At 41.1% G+C, this 22190-nt stretch overlaps 1 protein-coding gene across 1 annotated transcript; it reads right to left on the minus strand.

Moving 5' to 3' along the window:
- Positions 1-170: 170 nt before the first annotated feature.
- Positions 171-20063, minus strand: CD74 (CD74 molecule). Its single transcript, XM_034402385.3, has 10 exons — positions 19852-20063; positions 15887-16062; positions 15047-15114; positions 14529-14591; positions 12226-12321; positions 11515-11584; positions 6820-7008; positions 3012-3083; positions 2863-2922; positions 171-1408 (listed from the first exon to the last, which is right to left on the minus strand). Exons 1-9 carry the CDS (start codon positions 19905-19907, stop codon positions 2876-2878), a joined length of 837 nt encoding a protein of 278 aa, XP_034258276.1. The 5' UTR covers positions 19908-20063; the 3' UTR covers positions 171-1408; positions 2863-2875.
- Between the last annotated feature and the right edge of the window lie 2127 nt (positions 20064-22190).

The raw sequence follows: 22190 nt of genomic DNA on the forward strand, positions 1-22190 counted from the left end.
CAGTCAAATGAAAGCATGTCAGGAATAATAACATCATTAGCAATTACTGAACAAAATACTGCAGCATCTTCTTTCCGCAACTGCAGTTTTTTCAAAGGAGAGGATATTCTGGCAGCCTGTGCGTTGCTAGAATGTGAAAGGGTCAATCATCCACTTCAGCAGAAGAGTGCTTCATTAGCTGATTACTTTTTTATTTTGCAAAAGCTTATAATTAAAATCATCTTAGTTTGTTATCAGTGATTATATATTCAGTGTGCATCATTAACAGACCATAGACTAGGATTGGTATATAAACTTGAGAGCCTATCATCAATTAGAAGTATGTTTTAAAGACTTCTTTGCTTATCGTAACTTGCTCAATAACTATTCTAAAGATTATGTTAAGGATACTACTAAAGAAAGCATGCATACACTTCAGCAGGCCAAAGTCTAATACTCTACTAAGCTTTTCTTGGAAAGAAAAAACATGCTACCTATGCCATCCAGTTAGAAAAGTTGACCTTTCTGGAAGTAAGGATGTTTCCTTCCCTGTAAAATAGTATGCCCCATCCTGGTGTCTGCCAGATGGCTGCAAGTTCCAGAATCCCTAGAACAGGTTTCTCAACCTTAGCAATTCTTGGCTCAGTTGAAGCCCAAACATCTTAGATTGCCATGGTTAAACTGTCTTAGACAGTAAGATCAAAGATCATGCTGGCCTAGATTTCTGACCTTGTAATAATACATCTGGAGAGTGCCACTTCAGGAAAGTTGTTTTAGAGATTTTGTTCTAATCATTCACATAAAATATAGTAAATCAGTGTATCTCAACTTTGTTAGCTTCAAGATGGGCGGACTTCAAATTCTAGGAGTTGAAGTCCATCCATCTTGAAGCTGCCAAGGTTGAGAAAACAATGAAGTAAATAATGATATGAATAGGTGGGCTTTGTAAAATCAGGAGAGGCAATCTGAGGGAAATAAACCTTGCAAAGAAAACATTGTGGAGAAATTGCATCTTTGTCATGTTTTAAATTCCTGTTTGATGGCAAATGGACATATGGAACAGGATTGATGTTGAAATATTTGCACTGAATGATCTTAACTGATTAAACATCAAAATCGGGGGGAGGGGGCATGAACATTACACAGGGAAATATCTAAATTTCTTGCTTATTTGTTAAAGTCCTGGATAAGCAAAGGTCACTTTTCTAAAAGAATAATTCTGCACTGAGCATTGTTGACAGTAATAATTAAGCTACTTTCCAGCCTTTCCTCCTTTCCATTTAAGATAATTCTTAAACTGATAAATTTAGAAGCAGGTTGCTGTTACAGTAATTCTTGAAATCAGCATCCAAGCAGAGCAAAAGTGAAACAAGATGAAGACAATTTGACTTTCTTAGGGCAATGTGCTGGCCTCCTTGTTTCATATTTTCTAAGGAGAAAAAAAGAAAAACGAAAGATGAATGGTAACCACACTAGTTACAGAAACAAAACTATTATTTAGAGGTCTGAGTCTAGCTTGGTCTCTCTAAAGTGGGAAAGTCCACATATTTTCAAGATACCAAACCAATCGTATATGTTTTAATCATATCCTATGGATTACTGTAGCATTGTACAGGGATCTAAAGGCCTTGGGAACAGACATTAACGACTGGGAAACCTTGACCTCTGATTGTTCAACTTGCAGGCTAAAGACGCAGCATGGCCTTCTCCAATTCAAAGAGACACTTGTTCGACAGGCTGAGGCAGAGGCAGTCCCGGAACCAGCGAAATCTGGGGGCTGGGCAGGGGACAGAATATATCTGCCTTCAGCGTGGAAGGGATTGCCACTCTCAAATTGGCCTTTTTAGTCACACCAGATGCTGTTTTAGGACCTCTTTCCAGAGCACGATACCATAGTTTTTTGAGACTGAAGGATGCCAATGTAACTAGCATTATTCAACTTACCCATGTACTGCCACAAGCTCCTTTTGTTCAGACCTTTTCCCCTGCAAGTTATTCTAAATGACATTTATTTAATGCAAAGCTCTAAATATTTAAGGTGCCAGTTCAATAAATTTGGTCATACCGATTCAAGGAAGCTGCTTGTTTAACTTGTATATCCATACGTTCTTCACACATGCATATAGCTAAAAAACTTTTTTTGTTGTTCCAGCATTATGAAGCGTAAAGACATTTGTATGTTCTGCAATCTAGTTGGACATGCATCTAAAACTTTATAAACATGGAATCTTGAAACCTACACATTCAGCAGTGTATTAGGCCAACTGGACCTAACCAAGTTTTTTTTTCCCTTTCCTTCAGAATAACATTTGAACTGCAGTTCTTTATTGCATGGTAGAAATTTTTAGCTAATGTAAGACGCAACTCGCTACTACTAGCCATGATATCTCTACACCATTTCTGAATCAGAGATGGGCAGCATTAGCTGGGAAATGAGGAGTACGGATAAGGAGCTATGGAGTTTATGTCCTTTATAGTCCCCCTAAGCCAGCCCTACTTAACCTGGTATCTCCATATAGCTGGGATTTCAACACAGTTCCTAGTCAACAAGCCAAAGAGCGTGCAAACAGAACATCCAGCCATCTAAAGAGTATTAAGTTGGGGGAGGCTGCCGTGGCTATCTGTAGCTAAGCATTTTGGGAAGCAGGATACTGCCCTGGAACAGGGGTCTCCAACATCTTTAAGACTTGTGGACATCTTGGGATCTTTAAGACCTGTGGACTTCAACTCCCAGAATTCCTCAGCGAGGTCTCCAACCTTGGCAACTTTAAGACTTGTGGACTTCAACTCCCAGAGTTCCTCAGCCAGCAAAGATGCCAAAGTTGGAGACCCCTGCCCTAGAGAGCCCTCTGCGCAGATTGAACAAGGTTCTCCTCAAGTCACCTGAAGAGATCCATCAGTTTTGGTCTCCAGAATAGGTTCCATTCTCAGGATCGAAAATGCCTGCGAAAACAAAACATTGGCACAATTAAAGAGCTGAAAACGTCTATTTCTTAAATTTTTAAAGAATGTATTAGTGCAACAAATATTACCTCCTTGGGGGGGGGTTGTTTCAGGGAGGCGCTGAGTGGGGTGGACTGGTGCTTCAGTTTGACCAGCTATTCCTATAAATATATATATATATATATATTAAATGTTTTACAAAGTAAAAAAAAAATACAAACTTAAAGAAGAAAAAGAAAAGAAGGAATACAAGAAAATAGACAGAAAAGGCAAAAAGATATGAAGAAGTGGCTTCTGATCTTTACAGCTGTTATAAATGCATTTATATGTTGTCCTCCATTTCTATAGTTCTATCATCGCTTCCTTCTTTCCATATTCTATTTTTTCTAATCCCATAAATTCCAAATTACATTTTTTCCATTTTCAGCAAAAAAAAAAAAAAAATCAATAAAGGATGTCTAGTCACTGACAAATGTAGCTGTCTTTTCCCTAATCAAATCTCTATCTCTGCAAATGTTCTCGTCTTTACCAACATTCCTTTATTGTGTGTATTTCAGAATCTTCAGCTATTCCTTTTCCAGGAACTGTACAACTGACACATTGTTTAAACCTGGGATGAAGCTGTCTTGGCTTTACAAAAAGCCCCCTGATCTTCTAGAAGCAACTCCCCCCCCCCCAATCTTCTATTAGTACACGAAGGATGATCAGGATGTACCTATATTCCTAGTTTAGCTTGTCTATTAACCAACAACCCCTCCCTTTGGTCTAACAAAATAACAGAGTTGGATGGGACCTTGTAGGTCATCTAGTCCAATCCCCTGCCCAAGCAGGAGACCCTATTCCATTTCTAACAGATCTCTTCTTAAAAGCTTCTAATGATGAAGCTCCCACAACTTCCGAAAGCAAGCTGTTCCACTGGTTGATTGTTCTCACTGTCAGAAAATTTCTCCTTATTTCTTGGTTGAAGCTCTCCTTAATCAGCTTCCATCCATTATTCCTTGTCTGGCCTTCAGGTGCTTTGGAAAATAGGTTGTCCGGGTCCTTTCTGTGACAGCCCCTCAAGTATTGGAACACTGCTATCATGGTCTAGATCAGGTGTGTGTCCAACCTGCGGCCCACATATAACCCTGAACTGCTAGTAATGCATCCCGAAGATATAAACTTTTAACATGTGATTTTTAGCTATATTTTTCATGACTCAATTGCACAGTACTCAAGTATGTACTACGTAGGCAATAATCAAATATTGTGTAGAGCTGTGTTAACTTCACCTCCCGTGCCCACCACACATAGTTGAATAGAAATCCACGTGTGTCAGACATTAGATGTGCTTCTGCAGCTTGGCAAGTAAAATGCAGTGGTAACAAATTATATGTGTGTGATAATATAATGTATGTGTGCGTGTGAAGACAGACGTTTATTAATCCAGCAAAAAAAAATTAAGTTTTTTTGTTGGGAAGCAGACATGTAAGTTTGCTGATTTAATTACTGCACTTGGATTTACTGCATTAGTTTATAAAACAATAAGTTAAAATAGTTTTTTAGCAACTGTGGTAGAGTGGTGCAAAAATTAATTAAATAGTTCTTTGCTCATGATATTGATATAATTATATATGCACCATCACTAATACTAGAAAAATAAATGGTTGCTTATTTTTTTTATGAAAGCACAACTTCAACATCCTGTCAAAAAACCCCAAAACCTTAAAAAAGAAAAATTGTGGATTAAGAAAGAATTTTTCAACAAAAAATGGAGAGTTGAATACTTTTTTGTCAAAACAAATAATAAGGCACTATGCCTAATTTGAAGGGAATTGTGTCAGTTTTAAAGATTACAATTTGGAAAGACATATGTAAAACATGCTGTCAAATTCGATGCATATCAAGGGATGTTTTGTAAAAACAAAATAGCAGAACTGAAAAAAGTATGTCATCTCAACCATGTTTTAAACAAATTTACGACTATTGTGAAAGTTAGGTGGTAGAAAATCTGATTGCAGAAAAATCAAAACCATTTACTAGCGGTGAGTTTATTAAGCAATTTATGGAAAGTATGGCAGAAATAATTTATCCTAATTTTTTTAATGGATTTTTATAAAATCAGTTTGTCTCACTGGACTATAGCCAGGCAAATTGCAAAAAAATAGAAAATTCTATCTTTCTCTATTGAAAGAGATTTGGAGAGTAAAATTAGTAATTTCAAATTTTATGCTTTAGAAGTAGATGAAGTAGTAATGCTACAAATGTGACTCTATTTCCCATTTTTATTAGGGGTATTGATAACAAATATCTCACTAAAAAATGGTTTTAGTACCATTAAAAGACACAACCAAACTTGATTTACCTGAAGCAATAGAAATTATATTAAAGTGATTTTTTTAAAAAAATTGGTAACAAATCTGGTGTAGCTACTGATGGTGGCCTGGCTATGGTTGGTTAAAAAAAAAAGCATTTATAAAACTAATGGAAGACAATGCAATTGCTGCCAGCAACTCACATTTGATGAAAGATCATTGCATTGTGTATCAAGAAAATTTATGCACAAAAGCTTTAAAAATGAATGGGGCGATTCAGTCAAGTGATGATGGGCATGGGGCATATAGATGGAAGCCAGTGGAAGATGCCTATGCTTAAGACCAGTGGCATGTTCCAGCCCTCTGAACTCACTCCCAGACCTTCTCAGTAATGTACCCTGGGGGGTTAGAGTTTGGCAATAACCAAGGCCACAGGACAGGGGCAGTGGTGGGTTTCAAATTTTTTTACTGTGGGTGTGGCTTGGTGGGTGTGGCATGGCTTGGTGGGCGTGGCGGGGGAAGGATACTGTAAAATCTCCATTCCCTCCCCAATCCAAGCGAAGGTTACTGCAAAATCCCCATTTCCTCCCAGTCAGCTGGGAGGAAGCAGAGAATAGATGGGGGAGGAGCCAGTCCAAATTTTTACTACCGGTTCTCCGAACTATTCAAAATTTCCACTACCGGTTCTCCAGAACTGGTCAGAACCTGCTGAAACCCAACTCTGGACAGGGGGAGTAGCAGTTGTCATTTGAGAATCTCTTTTGGCCTTCAGGGTCCATGCTCCTCATGTTTCCAGATGGGAGACTCTGTTTCTGAGACAAGGCTCACAGGATCAAATGGGAGTACTGCCGCTGTACCAGCCTCTTTGGTGTGTAGCAACCTCCCTGCCTCAGTTGCTAGAGGCTAATCTGCTTCCAGGTGCAATTCAAGGTGTTGGTTATTACCTTTAAAGGTCTCTAAAGCAGGGCTGTCAAACTCCCAGCCTGCAGGCTGGATGCGTCACGTGCTGGCCACACCCATGCCCAGTTTAGCGAAGGGGGAAAAAATCCTGATACATCGCATGACACCACCATGACAATGTGAGTTTGACACCCCTGCTCTAAAGCATGAATCCAGGATATCTGTGCAACCACCTTTTCTCAGTGGGATTGGCCTCTCCCATTCGTGCTGCAAAGGGGCCTACTGCAGATCTCATCAGCCAAGGAATTTGACTGGTAAGATCCAGGAGAAGGGCCTTTTCTGCCATGGCCCTGTTCTTTGGAATATCTTGCACAGGAGGTAAGATCTGCCTTCTCTTTTTTTTAGCCTTCAGAAAATACCTCAAAACCTGGCTATGGGGTCCTGAAGGAAAAGCTGTTGGTTGGAGGTGGTTGGTGGTGCATTAACAGAGAAGGTTCTCCTGCTTCTTCACTCCAGACCTATGGATTTTTAGTTTAATTTTTATATGCTTTTATATTTCTAATTGTCTGGATATTTGTATCATACTATAAGCAACTCAGAGTCGCTTCAGACTGCAAGATGGGCGGCAAACAAATTTAATATTCATAACCGTAACCATCACATTAGTAACTCTCCCACTTGATAGCAGAAAGAAGCTCTTTACCAGCACAGTCTGGACGTCCAAAGATTTTAGAGCCCTCAATTATTGTGCCATTTTTGTAGACACACCAGCAATAGCCGCTGCTGGAACTGCACTGCAAAGGCAGATAGTTCCCCTTTTCATCACAATGGGCACAGAATCTTCCTGGATGGACACCTTTAACACACTCTTCCTTCTGGCACTTGGTTTTCCCTTTAAAAAAAAAAAAGGGAGAACCAAGGAAATTTTAATATTTAGAACTGATTGCCAGTACTCTCGCTGTCCTTTTAAAGCACTTGTAAAACACAATAATCACATCCGTTGTCTTCAGAAGAGCACATATGATAATACAGAATGTATGGCCTTTAGTGCAGGCTTTGGTGCCAACTCCCCTCAGCCTCACCCAGCAAGGACAATAACAAAACAACAGAGTTGGAAGGGATCTTTGAGAACTTCTAGTCCAGTGTTTCTCAACCTTGGAAGCTTGAAGATGGGTGGACTTCAACTCCCAGAATCCCCCAGCGAGCAGGGAATCTGGGAGTTGAAGTCCCCCCATCTTCAAGCTACCAAGGTTGAGAAACACTGTTCTAGTCCAACCCTCCACTCAAGCAGAAAACTTATACTATTTCAGACAAATGGCTGTCCACTCTCTTTTTATAAATAAATGGCCAGTAATGGTTTGAGTTGTCAAATAGGACAGGGCTGTCAAACTCGCGGGCCATGGGCCAGATGCGTCACGTGCTGGCCACGCCCACGCCGGTTTAGAGAAGGAGGGAAAACTCAGGATGCATCACCTGACAACACCGTGATAATGCGAGTTTGACACCCCTGATCTAGGATATTTGATCCTAGACAAATCAGAGTTAATGACTACAGTGGTGTATGATAGAATAGAAGTCATTGTGGACTTTCTGTGAGTTAATTACAATAATCAATTGTTAACAGAGGGCTTTAAAGTTTAGCTTTGCTGTTGGGTTTACCTGTTAACTGTTCTTATAAACTGTGGACCTGTTTTGCAAGGGGGGAACTATTATTGTTGAAATATATTTATCAGTATTCAGCTAGCGGAGACTGTATGTGTGCATGTTTTTTCATTGTTGTTTTATGTCCATTTTTGTCTTGTTCATCATTTTGCCTTGTCCTTTTTTTTTTCTTTTGGAGTTTGTATTTTAACTTGGGATATAATTTAAAAAAAAATATGAGGAGTGATGGGAGTTGTACTTCAACTATGTATGAAGAGATGCAGTTCTCCAATGCTAATGTAATTAAATATGACAAATTTATATATGGAGCATAATTCAGAAATGAAGTGTTTCTCGGAATGTGGCACAATTACACTCCAGAAAGCCAGTCTCTCAGGGAGCAGCATTCAGTAGAGCTTTTCCCAGGATGGTGGGGCTTTTGCATACACAATTCACATTAGAAGGGAAGGGGAGCAACCAAGTCTACTGTATAACCATCACACCACACATAAGCAGCCTGGAAGCTCAAAGCAAAGTTTTAACATATGGCTTGGCTGACTGTGTTGGCTACTCCTTAATCATCAAAACAGGTTGTTCCATTGCTAAGCTATACCAAAGGAAAGGGAAGGGTAAGGAAATAATGCTTTTTGTAACAATATGCCACTTTAATTAGGACAGCTATTTCATTGGGATGGCTCCCAAGGAAACCATTTAGCCTAATGAGAGCAAACGCTAATGAGTAGTTTAATGGAGGTAGTATTAATATAAATTCTGCTAATGGGGGCAGTGGCTGATGACTGCTGGGTGGCTAATTGATATGAAACTCTCAGCCACTGGGTTTGATTTCAAAAACTGCAGAAATCACAGAAGGAAGAATTCTTCTTAAATACAAGATTGGTGCTCAAGTTTGTTACATAACCTACTGAAGCATTATTGAATCATTTGCGGAGGGAGTTGCTGAAATGCCTAAGATGTTCCCATGGGTTTTAAATTATATTGAAGAGGCTCTTAATTTGCATCTTGGGTCTTCCTTCCTCACAGATGCAACGTCTAACTTGTAACTGAAGTATTAAATGAATCACTTATTGCCAGACGTGTGTGAGAGAGAGGGATGGGGAGAGAGGAGGGAGGGAGGGAGGGAGAGAGAGAGAGAGAGAGAGAACATTTTTCTGCTTTGTGACTTCTAGTGCTTTCTCTTCTCTTTCCGTATAAGTTCTGGGCTCTACAGTATGAAAAGTTCATCAACCAACCAGACTCAACAAGTTAACAGGTAGTCCTTGACTTAATACCACAATTGAGGCCAAAATGTATGTTCTTAAGTGAGTTTGCCCCATTTTACAACCTTTCTTGCCACAGTTGTCAAGTGAATCATTATAATAGTTAAATTAGTCAAACTGTTGCTAAGTGAATCTAGCTTGTCAGAAGGCCGCAAAAGGAGATCACATGACCCAGGACACTGCAAGCATCACAAATATGAGTCAATTCTGATCACAGGACCATGGGGATGCTGCATTGATCATAAGTGTGAAAATTAGTCATCAGTCACTTTTTTCAGTGCCGTTGTAACTTTGAATGTTTGGAAGATGGGAGGACCGTGTAGGATGGAGAGCTGAAACTCAAGAAGAAATTCGTGGAAATGGCAAAATTCCCTTTGCAACAGAACAAGAGATTTTCATTTACAAGATGGCGCCTTTGAATTCTTTCATAGAACATGGGGCTTCTCTCCAGTCAAAAAAAAAAAAAAGCAGTAACTGCTGAGTTCTTTCCCTAAAGGTAAAGGCCTCCCCTGTTTGGTAGTGTCCGACTCTAGGAAGCAGTGCTCATCTCTGTTATTTAGACAAGAAAACCAGCACTGTCTGAAGGCATTTCTGTGGTCATGTGGCCAGCACAATTATATGCTGAGGTGCATGGAACACGGTTAACTTCCTACCAGGGGTGAAATGCTCCCGGTTCGGGCCGGATCACCCGATCCGGTAGCGATGGCGGCAGGTGGTTCGGAGAACCGGTAGCAAAAATCCCTGCGCGCCCCCCCCCCCATGCTCAGCTGAGTCGCACGATCATCAGAGGCTTTTTTTTTTTTTTACTTTTAAAAGCATTTTTTTCTGCAACCTCTTGGCTGAAGAGGTGGTAAAAAAAATGCTTTGAAAAGTCTCTGACGATCCCAGCTGAGTTGCCTGATCAGCAGAGAGGCATTTTTTAAAAAAACCTCTCTGACAATCCCAGCTGAATTGCTGATCGCCAGAGGCTTTTCAAAGCATTAGAAAAAATGCTTTGAAAAGTTTTTTTTTTTTAAAAAGTTGGCCACGCCCACCCAGTCACATTACCCCACCACCACCAAGCCACTCCCACAGAACCGGTAGTAACACATTTTACATTTCACCCCTCCTTCCTACCAAAGTAAAGTGATACCTATTTACCTATTTACTTACCTGTATTTACATGCTTTCAAACTGCTAGGTGGGCAGGAGCTGGGGCAAGTAACTGCTAGGTGGGCAGGAGCTGGGGCAGGAGCTCACCCTGTTGTGCTGTTGTGTGTCTTCATGTCTCAAATCCGAGCTGTCAGCTTTCCAGCTGATAAGCTCAGCGTCTTTAATCAGTGAGCCATTGCATGCCCCCCGTTCTTCCCTTATGAACCCTGATCATACGTATGTGTACATTACAATGTGCCCTGATGTGCCCACGCTGTACATTTCTTTGACCTCATCATTCAATATTGCTAAACCACGGTGGTGCAGCGGTTAGAGTGCAGTACTGCAGGCTACTTCTGCTCGCTGCCGGCTGCCTGCAATTTGGCAGTTCAAATCTCACCAGGCTCAAGGTTGACTCAGCCTTCCATCCTTCCGAGGTGGGTAAAATGAGGACCCAGATTGTTGGGGGAAATATGCTGACTTTATAAACCGCTTAGAGAAGGCTGTAAAGCCCTGTAAAGCGATATATAAGTCTAAGTGCTATTGCTATTGCTGATTGGATGCACTTCAACCAAAGGCATCTTCCTGCAATTGGCTTTCTTCATTACTATAATGCTATGTATGGGTAGTCCTCAACTTACAACCACAGCTGAGCCCATAATTTCTGTTGCTAAGCAAGGCAGTTGTTAAGTGAGCTGTGCCTCGTTTTAGAACCTTTTTGCCACAGTTAAGTGAATCACTTCAGTTATTAAGTGAACCATGTGGTTGTTAAGCAAGTCTGGCTTTTCCCATTGACTTTGCTTGTTAGAAGCCAGCTGAGAAGGTTACAAATGGGGATCACATGACCCCAGGACAGTGCAATTGTCATAAACACAGGCTAGTTGCCAAGGGCCCAAATTTTGATCACGTGACCATGAGGATGTTGCAACGGTTGTAAGGGTGAAAACCGGTCATAAGTCACTTTCCTTAGTGCTATTATAACTTCAAATGGTCACTAAATGAATGGTTGTAAGTCAAGGACTACCTGTACTGTACAGTACTGATGCTAAACTGTGAAATAAGCAAAGCTACATAAAATGGGACTGGGGGAGACAAACCCTATTCTATCCTGATCCTTCTGCATATGCCTCAGTATTTAACTTTCCTCACAAAGCTTGATAACATCACGACACTTGGAATATTCTAGAATATTGTTGCTGTTCCTACTCATTTCCTACACCTCTTTAGGATGGTAGGCACAAGTAGGACATGGCACTTTGATCTGCTCTGAGTTGAATGGATTCATCCTTTGCTTCCAAGAATTTCATGCTTAAAAGTTGTTTGTTTCCTACAAGTCTAGCATTACATACCTTTTTCTTCGGTATTCTGTTTTTGGGCCATTTGGAAGATCAGCCACTTGTGCATCCAGGTTTCAAACTCCTGCAAACGGACCAGATATCGTTACTGAAGGTTAATTATATTAAATTAAGACCACTATTGTTCTGCCCTTCCTTGGTAACCTCTTGGAGAATAATCCGTATCTCCTAAAGAAGGCTGTTGAAGATCCATAGCAGTGGTGGGATTCAATTTTTTTTACTACCAGTTCTAGTGTGCGTGGCTTGGTGGGCATGGCAGGGGAAGGATACTGTAAAATCTCCATTCCCTCTCCACTCCTGGAGAAGGTTACTGCAAAATCCCCATTTCCTCCCGATCAGCTGGGACTCAGGAGGCAGAGATTAGATGGGGGCAGGGCCAGTCAGAGGTGATATTTGCCGGTTCTCCGAACTACTCAAAATTTCCGCTACCGGTTCTCCAGAACTGGTCAGAACCTGCTGAATATCACCTCTGCTCCATAGGAAGATGCAGATGTTTCTTATGTAAGTAGAGAGGAAGGTAGAAAAGCAGAGGATTTCTGGTAGGACTATACTTGACTCTCCTATAGATAGTGGAAATCAGAATAAGGCAGTCCAGGATCTTGATAAGAAAATGAGAGAATCACAGAAGAGAGATGAGGGTTCAGGAAAGAAAATCAAGGGCATCCAAGGAGGAGGAACAAGACTCTAGGAATGACAGAGATTTACCTTCCAGTCATTGTAAGCCATGCGGATCTTCAGGTGTCCCATATTTTCCAGGAAGTTGCTTTTTAATTGAGGAAAAGTTCTGGTTGGGTTTTCTCGCTAAAGAAAGAGACATATTTACAGTACAGATACAAGAAGGGCTGTTGTTCAAGAGCATCAGGGTCAGGTTCATATGCTGATTGTTCTTTTCATTTCATTTCGGCTTATGATGTGGCTAAGCCTTTGCAGCTATGTTTAATACGTGGTTTAGGATTATGCACGAATCCACATGTTATGCCAAACTACAGTTTGTTTAACTATGGCGTATTGAAACAACTGGTGTCAGTTTCATGCCACAATGTTTAACCCAAATGAAGCAACGTGTGTGATGACTTTTTATGTTGTATGACCCAGGTTGAAGACTAGGCTTAGTTTACACATTATGAGCAACTTGGTTTCAGCAGTTTAAGAAAGTCCCTAATATGTAAGATCATCTAGACAGGACTGTGAGACAGTTCTGTACATTTGAACTGGACCACCACTTCATTCTTCTGAATGGTATTTTAAAATAAAAAAGGAGATGCTGACATCCCTAAACCATAGTTCTCCTCTCTCCAATTCCCTTCCTAAATTCTCTAAATTCAAGGAAGCGGACCTTGATGGAGACAGGCAGCCAATGGTGGGTTTCAAAAATTTTTACTACCGGTTCTGTGGAAGTGGCTTGGTGGGCATGACATGGCATGGCATGGTTTGGTAGGAGTGGCAGGGGAAGGATACTGTAAAATCTCCATTCCCACCCCACTCCAGGGGAAGGTTACTGCAAAATCCCCATTTCTTCCCGATCAGCTGGGACTCGGGAGGCAGAGAATAGATGGGGGCAGGGCCAGTCAGAGGTGGTATTTACCGGTTCTCTGAACTACTCAAAATTTCTGCTACCAGTTCTCCTGAACTGGTCAGAACCTGCTGAAACCCACCTCTGCATGCAGCTGCTACCTAGACCAAAGAAGCTGAAACATTTTTTAAGTCCAGGAACAGATGACATTAAGAAGTGGCTTAGGCAGATACCTCCCTGATTCATTGATTTATAGGAAGAGAGAGAAGGTATAGCACAATGAGAGTGTGGCAAAAGACTGTTATTACATCCAACCTCAGAGTAGATTTAACCTTCTTGGCTAAAGGAAGGCTAACGCTACTGCAGAGTTTATTTGCTAGTCTGGTCTACTTTTTTTTTTTTATATTTATTTTTATATGCCGCCTTTCTCCGGAGACTCAGGGCGGCTTACAATGCGTTAAGCAATAGCCTTCATACTTTTGTATATTTTATACAAAGTCAGCTTATTGCCCCCACAAACCGGGTCCTCATTTTACCCACCTTAGAAAGGATGGAAGGCTGAGTCGACCTTGAGCCTGGTGAGAATTGAACTCGCAGTAATTGCAGGCAGCTGGATGTTAAATGCTGCCTTAGTAGGAAGCATTAGCCTCCTACGCCACTCAGGCTCCTTAAGCGTTGACAATCTGTCTCACTGGGATTCCAAATCTGAATGTAATTCTCATCATGAGAAAAGCAGATAGCCAAAGAGGTTTTGAAAATATCAATTTCACTCATCTAGCACAATTGACATTGAATACATGTGAATATCTAGGCTGGGGAGTGGTGCTAAAGCACACAGATCAAGCAAAAAATGAATTTGAAATAAAAAATACAGCTCTCTTTGCACAGTTAAAGTGAGAGCACTTAGCAAGAGAAACTCTCTGGCCAGGGTCCAAAGCAGTTACACGCCTGACTGTGAAAAACCGGCACAGAATTACAGTTTGTGCTTTGTTGCTTGAAGAAAAAAAAAACTGCTAATCAACTTATCCAGTGCAAACTGGTGTACCAAAAGTTGCAGCTTGATATGCTGTGCTTTCATCGGCAGCTTCCTTAAATCTTGGCAGAAACTACTGCTAGGTTCTGTAAAATTCACTAAAGAAGGCCCTTCCCGCTCCCATTTTTCTTTGAGTTTCAGTTCTTCCACAGATTGTATGTATCTGCAGTCAAGGATCGTTGCTGATTCTCATGTCCGGAAAAAATATTCATCGGTCAACTTCGCTGCTTGAAAAGCAAAGTAGATTAATGAGATTTAGAAAAGTAGTGAAGACTCAGAACTGATTCTAACAAGGTAGAACGGCAAATTCTCCCCTGCCTAATGCTGGACGGAAGGTAGGCTCAAGGAGGAGCCACAGCCTTAAGAGAGAACATCACACTGAATGCAGATTTGCTGGAGCATCCACAATCGGGACACAATGCTTTGTCACAAACACAAAAGTAACAAGGCGAGACCCCTTACCAAGAGCAGGCGTTTGACTTGATCCTCGGTGCTATTAGTCAGTTTGTTTTCCATCTGCAGAAACTGTAGAAAAGAAAATAGGGATTTATACCAGGAAAGGAGAACATTAGAAGGAGTTCCCATGTCTCTGGAATTTTAGTAGGCAGTGGCAGGAAGGGTTGCCTATTCTTGTGATCATAAGGGAAGGAAGGAGGGACTGAAATAATTTAAACATAATGGTCTCCTCACTGTGTGTATCAATTCTAAATATACTTGTGGGTAAACTTCTAAACAATTCTAAATGGTGTGTAACCATGATCCGTGAAAGTTTGTGCAAAAATAAATGTGTTGCCTTGAGAGTACTACATAAACCTTCGTTGCAGTGCTGTGAAAGGTGAACTTTTAAAACTAGCCAGTTTTTCAGAAGTTGCAGAACTGCCCACTGAAATCGTTCAAGAGGAACTATTGGGAATCCAACATAGATAGACAACAATAAGCCATGGAAGGGAGCAGTGGCCTTCACCATCTGTCCTATTTACCTTTGGTTCGCTCAGGGCCAAAGGCATCACATTAGCTATTGCCATCTTTGGGCCTGATCTTTGGACATCTGTGGGAAGAAAGAGAGTTGTAAAATACATACAGAAAGGGATAAACATAAGAGCATTCACAAGTGCTTTCTACCCTTATAGTTGTGTCAAACCAGGGACATTTGAGTCCCTGGTTATAATCCAGACAAATCTCTGAAGCAAGACAAGGGCATGTTTACCTTTGTGCATGTGTGAGTATGCCCAATAGAAATTTTGGCTAGCTTTCTTTTAGTCAGAAACCTTGTCCTTCATAGGTAAAGGTAAAGGTTCCCCTCGCACATATGTGCTAGTCGTTCCCGACTCTGGGGGCCGGTGCTCATCTCCGTTTCAAAGCCAAAGAGCCAGCGCTGTCCGAAGACGTCTCCGTGGTCATGTGGCTGGCATGACTAAACACCAAAGGCTCACGGAACACTGTTACCTTCCCACCAAAGGCGGTCCCTATTTTTTTTTACTTGCATTTTTTACGTGCTTTCGAACTGCTAGGTTGGCAGAAGCTGGGACAAGTAACGGGAGCTCACTCCATTACGTGGCGCTAGGGATTCGAACCACTGAACTGCTGACCTTTCAATCGACAGGCTCAGCGTCTTAGTCACTGAGCCACCATGTCCCTCTGTCCTTCATACTCAACCACAAATTACTTTCAAAAAGTAATTTCCAAGCAGGATTAAATAAAGAGATCACGATGAGCCTGTGCAATTGCAAATGTCACAAGTAAACCTTGTCTAAGGGCCATCCATCATCTTTGCGCTCTGCAGCTGAAAGTGAAAGGAAGGGGGTGGGTAGCTGACTAACTTTTAGAGATGCTGCCGGTCAGGGAGTCCAGTTTCAGTTGCTGGGTGTTCTTGGTCAGTTTGGTGATCTGGTTGTCATGCTGATACACAAAGTAGACAGTCACAGCCTGGCCAGCGAGGAGCAAGACCCCCAGGAGAGAAAAGACAGTGTAGGCAGTCCCCTTGCTGCAAGAATTTCTGCCAAATATAAGAGGTTTGTGTCAGTACTCACCCAGCCATCCTAATGTCTGTCCTTCCCTCTCTAACCTGAGGTCCTGCACCAAAACATCTGCATGATGAATGCACATCTGCAGGATTCTGCTAGAGATACACGTTGCTTAGACAGTTCTTCTATTTATAATGCAGACCTCTGCCTGTTGCAGTAATTACCGAGTTAGTTGAGATAGCAAGAAGACTCTGTGATCCACCCCCTTGCGACTTTGTTAAAATTAAAAAGAACTATGGAGAAAGAGCAAATGAAGTCATTACAGGTAGTCCTTGACTTACAGCAGTTCATTTAGTGACCGGTCAAAGTTACAAAAAGTGACTGACGACCGTTTTTCACGCTTACCACCATTGCAGTATCCCCATGGTCAAGTGATCAAAATTCAGGAGCTTGACAGCTGACTCATATTTATGATGGTTGCAGTGTCCTGGGATCATGTGATCCCCTTTTGCGACCTTGTGACAAGCATAGGATATTTGATTTCCCTATTGATTAGGCCCCAGTTTGTGCGATTTGGAAGAAAAGTCTCCAACCCCATCTCGAGTACGGGTTCCCCACAGGGCTGTGTCTTGAGTCCGCTACCGTTCACCTTGATGATCCACAACTGCTGTGCAAAATCTGCTAGGAATCATATTGTGAAATATGCGCAGAGGTGGGTTTCAGCAGGTTCTAACTAGTTCTGGAGAACTGGTAGCGGAAATTTTGAGTAATTCGGAGAACCGGTAGTAAAAATTCTGACTGGCCCTGCCCCCATCTATTCTCTGCCTCCCAAGTCCCAGCTGATCGGGAGGAAATGGGGATTTTGCAGTAACCTTCCCCTGGATTGGGGACGGAATGGAGATTTTACAGTATCCTTCCTCTGGAGTGGGGTGGGAATGGAGATTTTATAGTATCCTTCCCCTGCCATGCCCACTAAGCCACGCCCACCAAGCCATGCCATGCCACACCCACCAAGCCACGCCCACAGAACCGGTAGTAAAAATGTTTGAAACCCATCACTGAATATGCGGATGACACGGCAGTGGTGGGTCTTATCCAGGAATGACAATGTAGATTCTTATAGGGAGGAGGTGAAGGCTCTGGTGGATTGGCATAATAAAAATAATTTGATTTTGAATGTTAATAAAACAAGGTGATCATTGTTGATTTTTAGAAAGAGCTGGCATAGTTATTACTCCACTCTGTATCAAGGCTGCAGCTGTGGAGGTGGTCAATAGTATTATGTATCAGAGGGTGGAGTTAACTAACAATCTGACTTGATCTCTTCATACATCATCCTTAGTGAAGCGTGCAAACCAGTGTTTGCATTTCCTGCTTTGGATGGGGAGAAAACATCTTTCTCCTTCTGTCCTGGCCACTCTTTACAGAGGCACGATTGAGAGTGTTTTAACAAACTGCATCACGGTTTGGTTTGGTGGCTGCAGTGCCTCAGATAGAAAGTCCATATTAGAGAGTGGTAAGGACAGTATAGGAAGCTCGCTTCCTGTTATTCAGGATACTGCTTATAAGCACCATGTGCTTAGAGTGCAAAGCATTGTTAGAGACCCCACACACCCACTTCACGGTCTGTTTCTGTTGCTCCCCTTTGGGAAGAGGTTCCGAAGTATTTCTAGCAGGACTACTTCTATAGATTCTATAACAGCTTTGTTCCTTATGCCATCCGTTTTATAAATTCACAGGATTCCTTTTTTCCCTGCCATGTATATGTACACATTCGAACTAGACTGTGATGTTTCTCTGTCTCATATATGTGTGTGTATATGTATAATGGTTATCTTTTGAGAGCTGAATGCAACAAAATTTCAATTTAATGTATACTGATTAGTGTACTTTTTTTTTTTAATTTGATTTATATGCCGCCCTTCTCCGGAGACTCAGGGCAGCTTACAATGCGTTAAGCAATAGCCTTCATACTTTTGTATATTTATACAAAGTCAGCTTATTGCCCCCACAAACTGCGTCCTCAATTTACATTTAAAGTGACAATAAAGTTTTGTTCTGTTTTGTTCTATCAGGTGATTCTCTTTTGCGACCTTGTGACAAGCAGTTTAACTAATTTAACAACAGCAGGGATTCACTTAACAATTGTAGCAACAAAGGTCGTAAAATGGAGAAAAATTCATTTAGCAAATGGCTCACTTAACAACAGAAATTTTGGGCTCAATTGTGGTTGTAAGTCAAGGACTACCTGTATTTTTTTTCCCTTATACCAAAGGATTAATTTCCCTCATGGAAATCCCTCCCTCCCCCCACTTTGAAAGTTGCCAAACCTAGCATAGCATAGAGGCAATTAAGTATATACTCTACCACCACCCTCCTAAACAAACAGTGCAAGATAAAAGTGTGCTTTATATATATATATATAACACAGACCAAAATGGATAGAGTGGAATAGGCTTCAAATTTAAAAGAAAACCATACATGGCCAATTAAAAAAAAGTCCCCTACCAAATTATAGAAAATCCCTATTTTCCTCAACCTGTATCTTACCCCTTCTATAGCTCACAAAATAACCTGCTGTCCAAAAACAAAACTGGGAAATTCCCAAGAGACCTTTATCTAATTCATTAATATGGATTTGTTGCTTGCAAAATAGAAGCTGAAAGTGAAAACGAAGAAATGTTTGCTAGCACAACGTAGAGTATAACAAATCAACCCTTGACTACTTCTCTTGTACTTTTGCACTTTAAAAAATAAGTGAACATTTTTTACTGCTTAGAAAGGAAGGAAAAGGAAAGGGAGAGAGAACTGAGTTATATTTCCAAAGTACCATTGTAAAACAAAATTGAAAATGGTGATATACCGGAGAAAATGGATAATTCTTTGCCAGTGATTTAAAAATAGCTCCAGTACTTAATTGGTTTTAGCGCATAACTTAATATATTGTTAAACTGATAACACATATTGTGGCTTCCTTATAACCTGACTGGTTTTCTTAAGCACGAAGCACAGTGTCTAAACTTTTTGATGAGATTGAAAGATTGCCCTAAAGTGATTGTGCTAATGAAGCAAGCCCAGCATGAAAAGATTCAAGGTTAGAAATATGACTACACTTAAACAAGGTTTATAATCTTGTGCTAAGAACTGAATTGAATTGAATTATCCTAAGCCTAAATATGGTTGGGTTAGCATATAGCGTGAACTATATTGTGATTTATAAAACATAGTTTACGACGTGACAGGAGTATAAAAGCCAATTATAGGTTATTCAATAAATCATAGCTGAAGACAAAAACAAGAATAATCTAAGCAATATAATCTCACCCATGTTTATTCACACAACCCCATGGACACAAAATGAGCTTGTTTCTATGTACTTTTCATAATGCTACAGTTTCAGTGCTTCCCATGTTTTCTGTTCTTCCGTTTTGAAAATCCATATAACCCAGCCTGTGGCTTTTGCCACCATATTCCCTCCAGTTGGAACAGGCTACCTCCCATTTAGCGCAACCACCAGCATATAGGATGGGATACTGGAAATTGTAAACCAACCCAGGTGGAGGGCATCGTGCATGGAAAACTGCCACTAGCCTTTGGCCAATGCACTGAGGGTCTACTTAAATGCTTGTCTTAATTCCTTCTTATATCAGCATAGATGTTTCTAGACACATTGGGAGGTTTGCAGAAAGATACCCCCCGCTCCAATTACCACATTTCTCAGCTACATCAAATGTCCCCTATTTTTCAATACGATAGAAGGTGCAATACTGGAAACTCAAAACTCAGCTGAAGGAAATAAAATGAGTGGTAGCTACAAATACCTTGCTTGTTGTCTTGTAGAACCAGTTGGTGGGAGAAGAATATGGTCGTCCTCCATGGTCTTTACTGCCTCAGGAGCTGAGTTCTGGCAATGTGGTTGATGGCTGGGAAATGGGAATTTTTAAAAGTTTGCTGGGCTTTTCAAGTGTTTCTTGAAAGGCAAATGAGGGAAGTGAAAGTAGAAAGACCTAGGTAGCTGGAAATACCCTTCAATATTCTGCCCACATTATTATCATAAAGGAATCTAATTGGGCGTTTTTATTCTAGATTTAATTTCTAAGAGATGTCATTGGGTACTCAAATGACATCATCTGTTGGCAGGTAACCTGTGGCTGTTCCTTGTTCCATCCAACTGTTAGCGTGCAGTAGCTTTCTCAAACCTGTCTTTATCATAGTTAATGATTTGGTAGCTACTTCACTAAAGAATAAAATGCTACTGGGAACAAAGGATTATGAGGTGTTAGGAACTCCGTACAGATACATAGACGTTCCTTTAAATTCAGGTCAAATAACAGTTGGAATAGATTGTAGTTCATGTTCAATTCGCACAGCTTTTGTTCACGTTGATGTTGCTTCCCTATTCCAATTATTTTGACTCTCTCCATACTCAAAATGGTGTCTCTTCCTGAGAGTACTTTTGCATGTGTTTTAATAAATGCCAACTGACAGAGAGCTAGCATCTAGTTCATTCCACCCCTCAATGAGAAATGTTTCATAGGTAAAATTCTCACAGAAACTTCAACCCCAGAACAGGATTTAGAATTCTGAATTTTGGAAAGTCTTATCCTCAACTAGTTCTTGCTGGGAAATGATTGAGGGCAATTTCCAGTTTAGTTTGCACCCAACAAATTCCTAGTCAATTCTTATATTCAGATCAGAGCAAGAATACACCACTCCGTTCAAGATCTGTCTTGGTACCTGTATCATTTTATTATTTATTAAGTATCAGGAAATATCAAAACATTAACTGATACAAACAATTAAAGGGCAGGAAAAAGCAGGAAAACAGACATTAACAGGCAAGAATTTACATTATCTATAACAGTGGTCACTAACCAGTGGTACGGAGAAAATTTTGGTGGTCTGTAGAAAAATTATTTGCATTTCTTATATTGCACTAAATTGGGGTCTTCAAATTAAGGCCCCTGGGACAGATACGTGCAATGAACGTTTGTGTTGCTGCAGAGAGTCTCCCCCTTTGGGGTCTTTTTGTGCGGGTTGGAGGGGGGCAGAAATTCCAACTTGGGGTCTGCTTCAGCCTCCTGGTGCAGGACTTTGGGTGAAGGCTGGAGGGAAGCGCCACTGGTGGCAAAGAGCCGGAGGGCCTTTTTCCAGTGGGACTGCATCATGGCCTGGAACTGGCTGACCATCTCAGCCCGCTGAGCCTCCAGGTGCTGGTACCTGGCCTTGCACTCCTGCAGGTCTTCCCTCTGCTTGGAAAGCCTATGTTCCTAGTCCTCCATGAGGTGCTTCTGCTGAGCCTCCTTCTTGGTCAGATCCAATTTGAACTGAGCCAGCTGTTTTGCCAACTCTTTCTCGTGGTGGCTGCTTAGCTCCAACAACTGCTTCCTGTTGGGGCCCTAAGGAGCCCGGGCGGGCAGGCGAGGAGTGGCTGGAAGGGACGAGTAGAGGCTGGCAAGGCGCCCCTCAACATGAGTGACATCAAGTTGGCCACACCCACCCAGTCACATGACCACCTAGCCATGCCCACCCAGCTGGTCATTAGGCAGATCATATTAATGGTCCACGGGATTTAAAATTATGAAATTAGTGGTCCCTGAGGTCCAAAAGGTTGGGGACTCCTGATCTATAACATTATCTATGAAAAGATCCACTCCAAAGAATATTTCAGAGACACTGAATCAATACATTAATCAATTAACAAAGACATCCAAAAAGGAGTCATTTTTGGTTATTCCAGTTATAACCCTTTTTTATACATAATGGCAGAGGAATAGAGATGGGAAATCGGATGTTAGGTGATAGTTCCTCCATTCTGCATTGTAGAAATAACGGTTTTCTGGATAGGGATAATGCAGTATTTCTCAATTTGAGAGTAAGAAACATTGGAATTATGTACCCAACAGTTCTTATAGGCACCTTAGCAGTGCTAAAACAAATAGCAATATGGCCATTATTTCGTTCATTTTAAAATAAGTTTTTGAGCTAGATCAGAGACCCAGTTTTAATGCAGTCATTTTATCCAGTGGCTTATGTTAGGCAGAAATTTAAATTTAGGCTAGAATTTGTAACAGATTAAAATACAACAGATGATCTGAGAATCTGGACAGTTTCCTAATCTATAGTATCACAGCACAAGATAAAATCCAGCATCATGAGT

The sequence above is a fragment of the Pantherophis guttatus genome, chromosome 2 (genome assembly GCF_059756535.1).
Source record: "Pantherophis guttatus breed Tessera chromosome 2, ASM5975653v1, whole genome shotgun sequence".
Lineage (NCBI taxonomy): Eukaryota > Metazoa > Chordata > Lepidosauria > Squamata > Colubridae > Pantherophis > Pantherophis guttatus.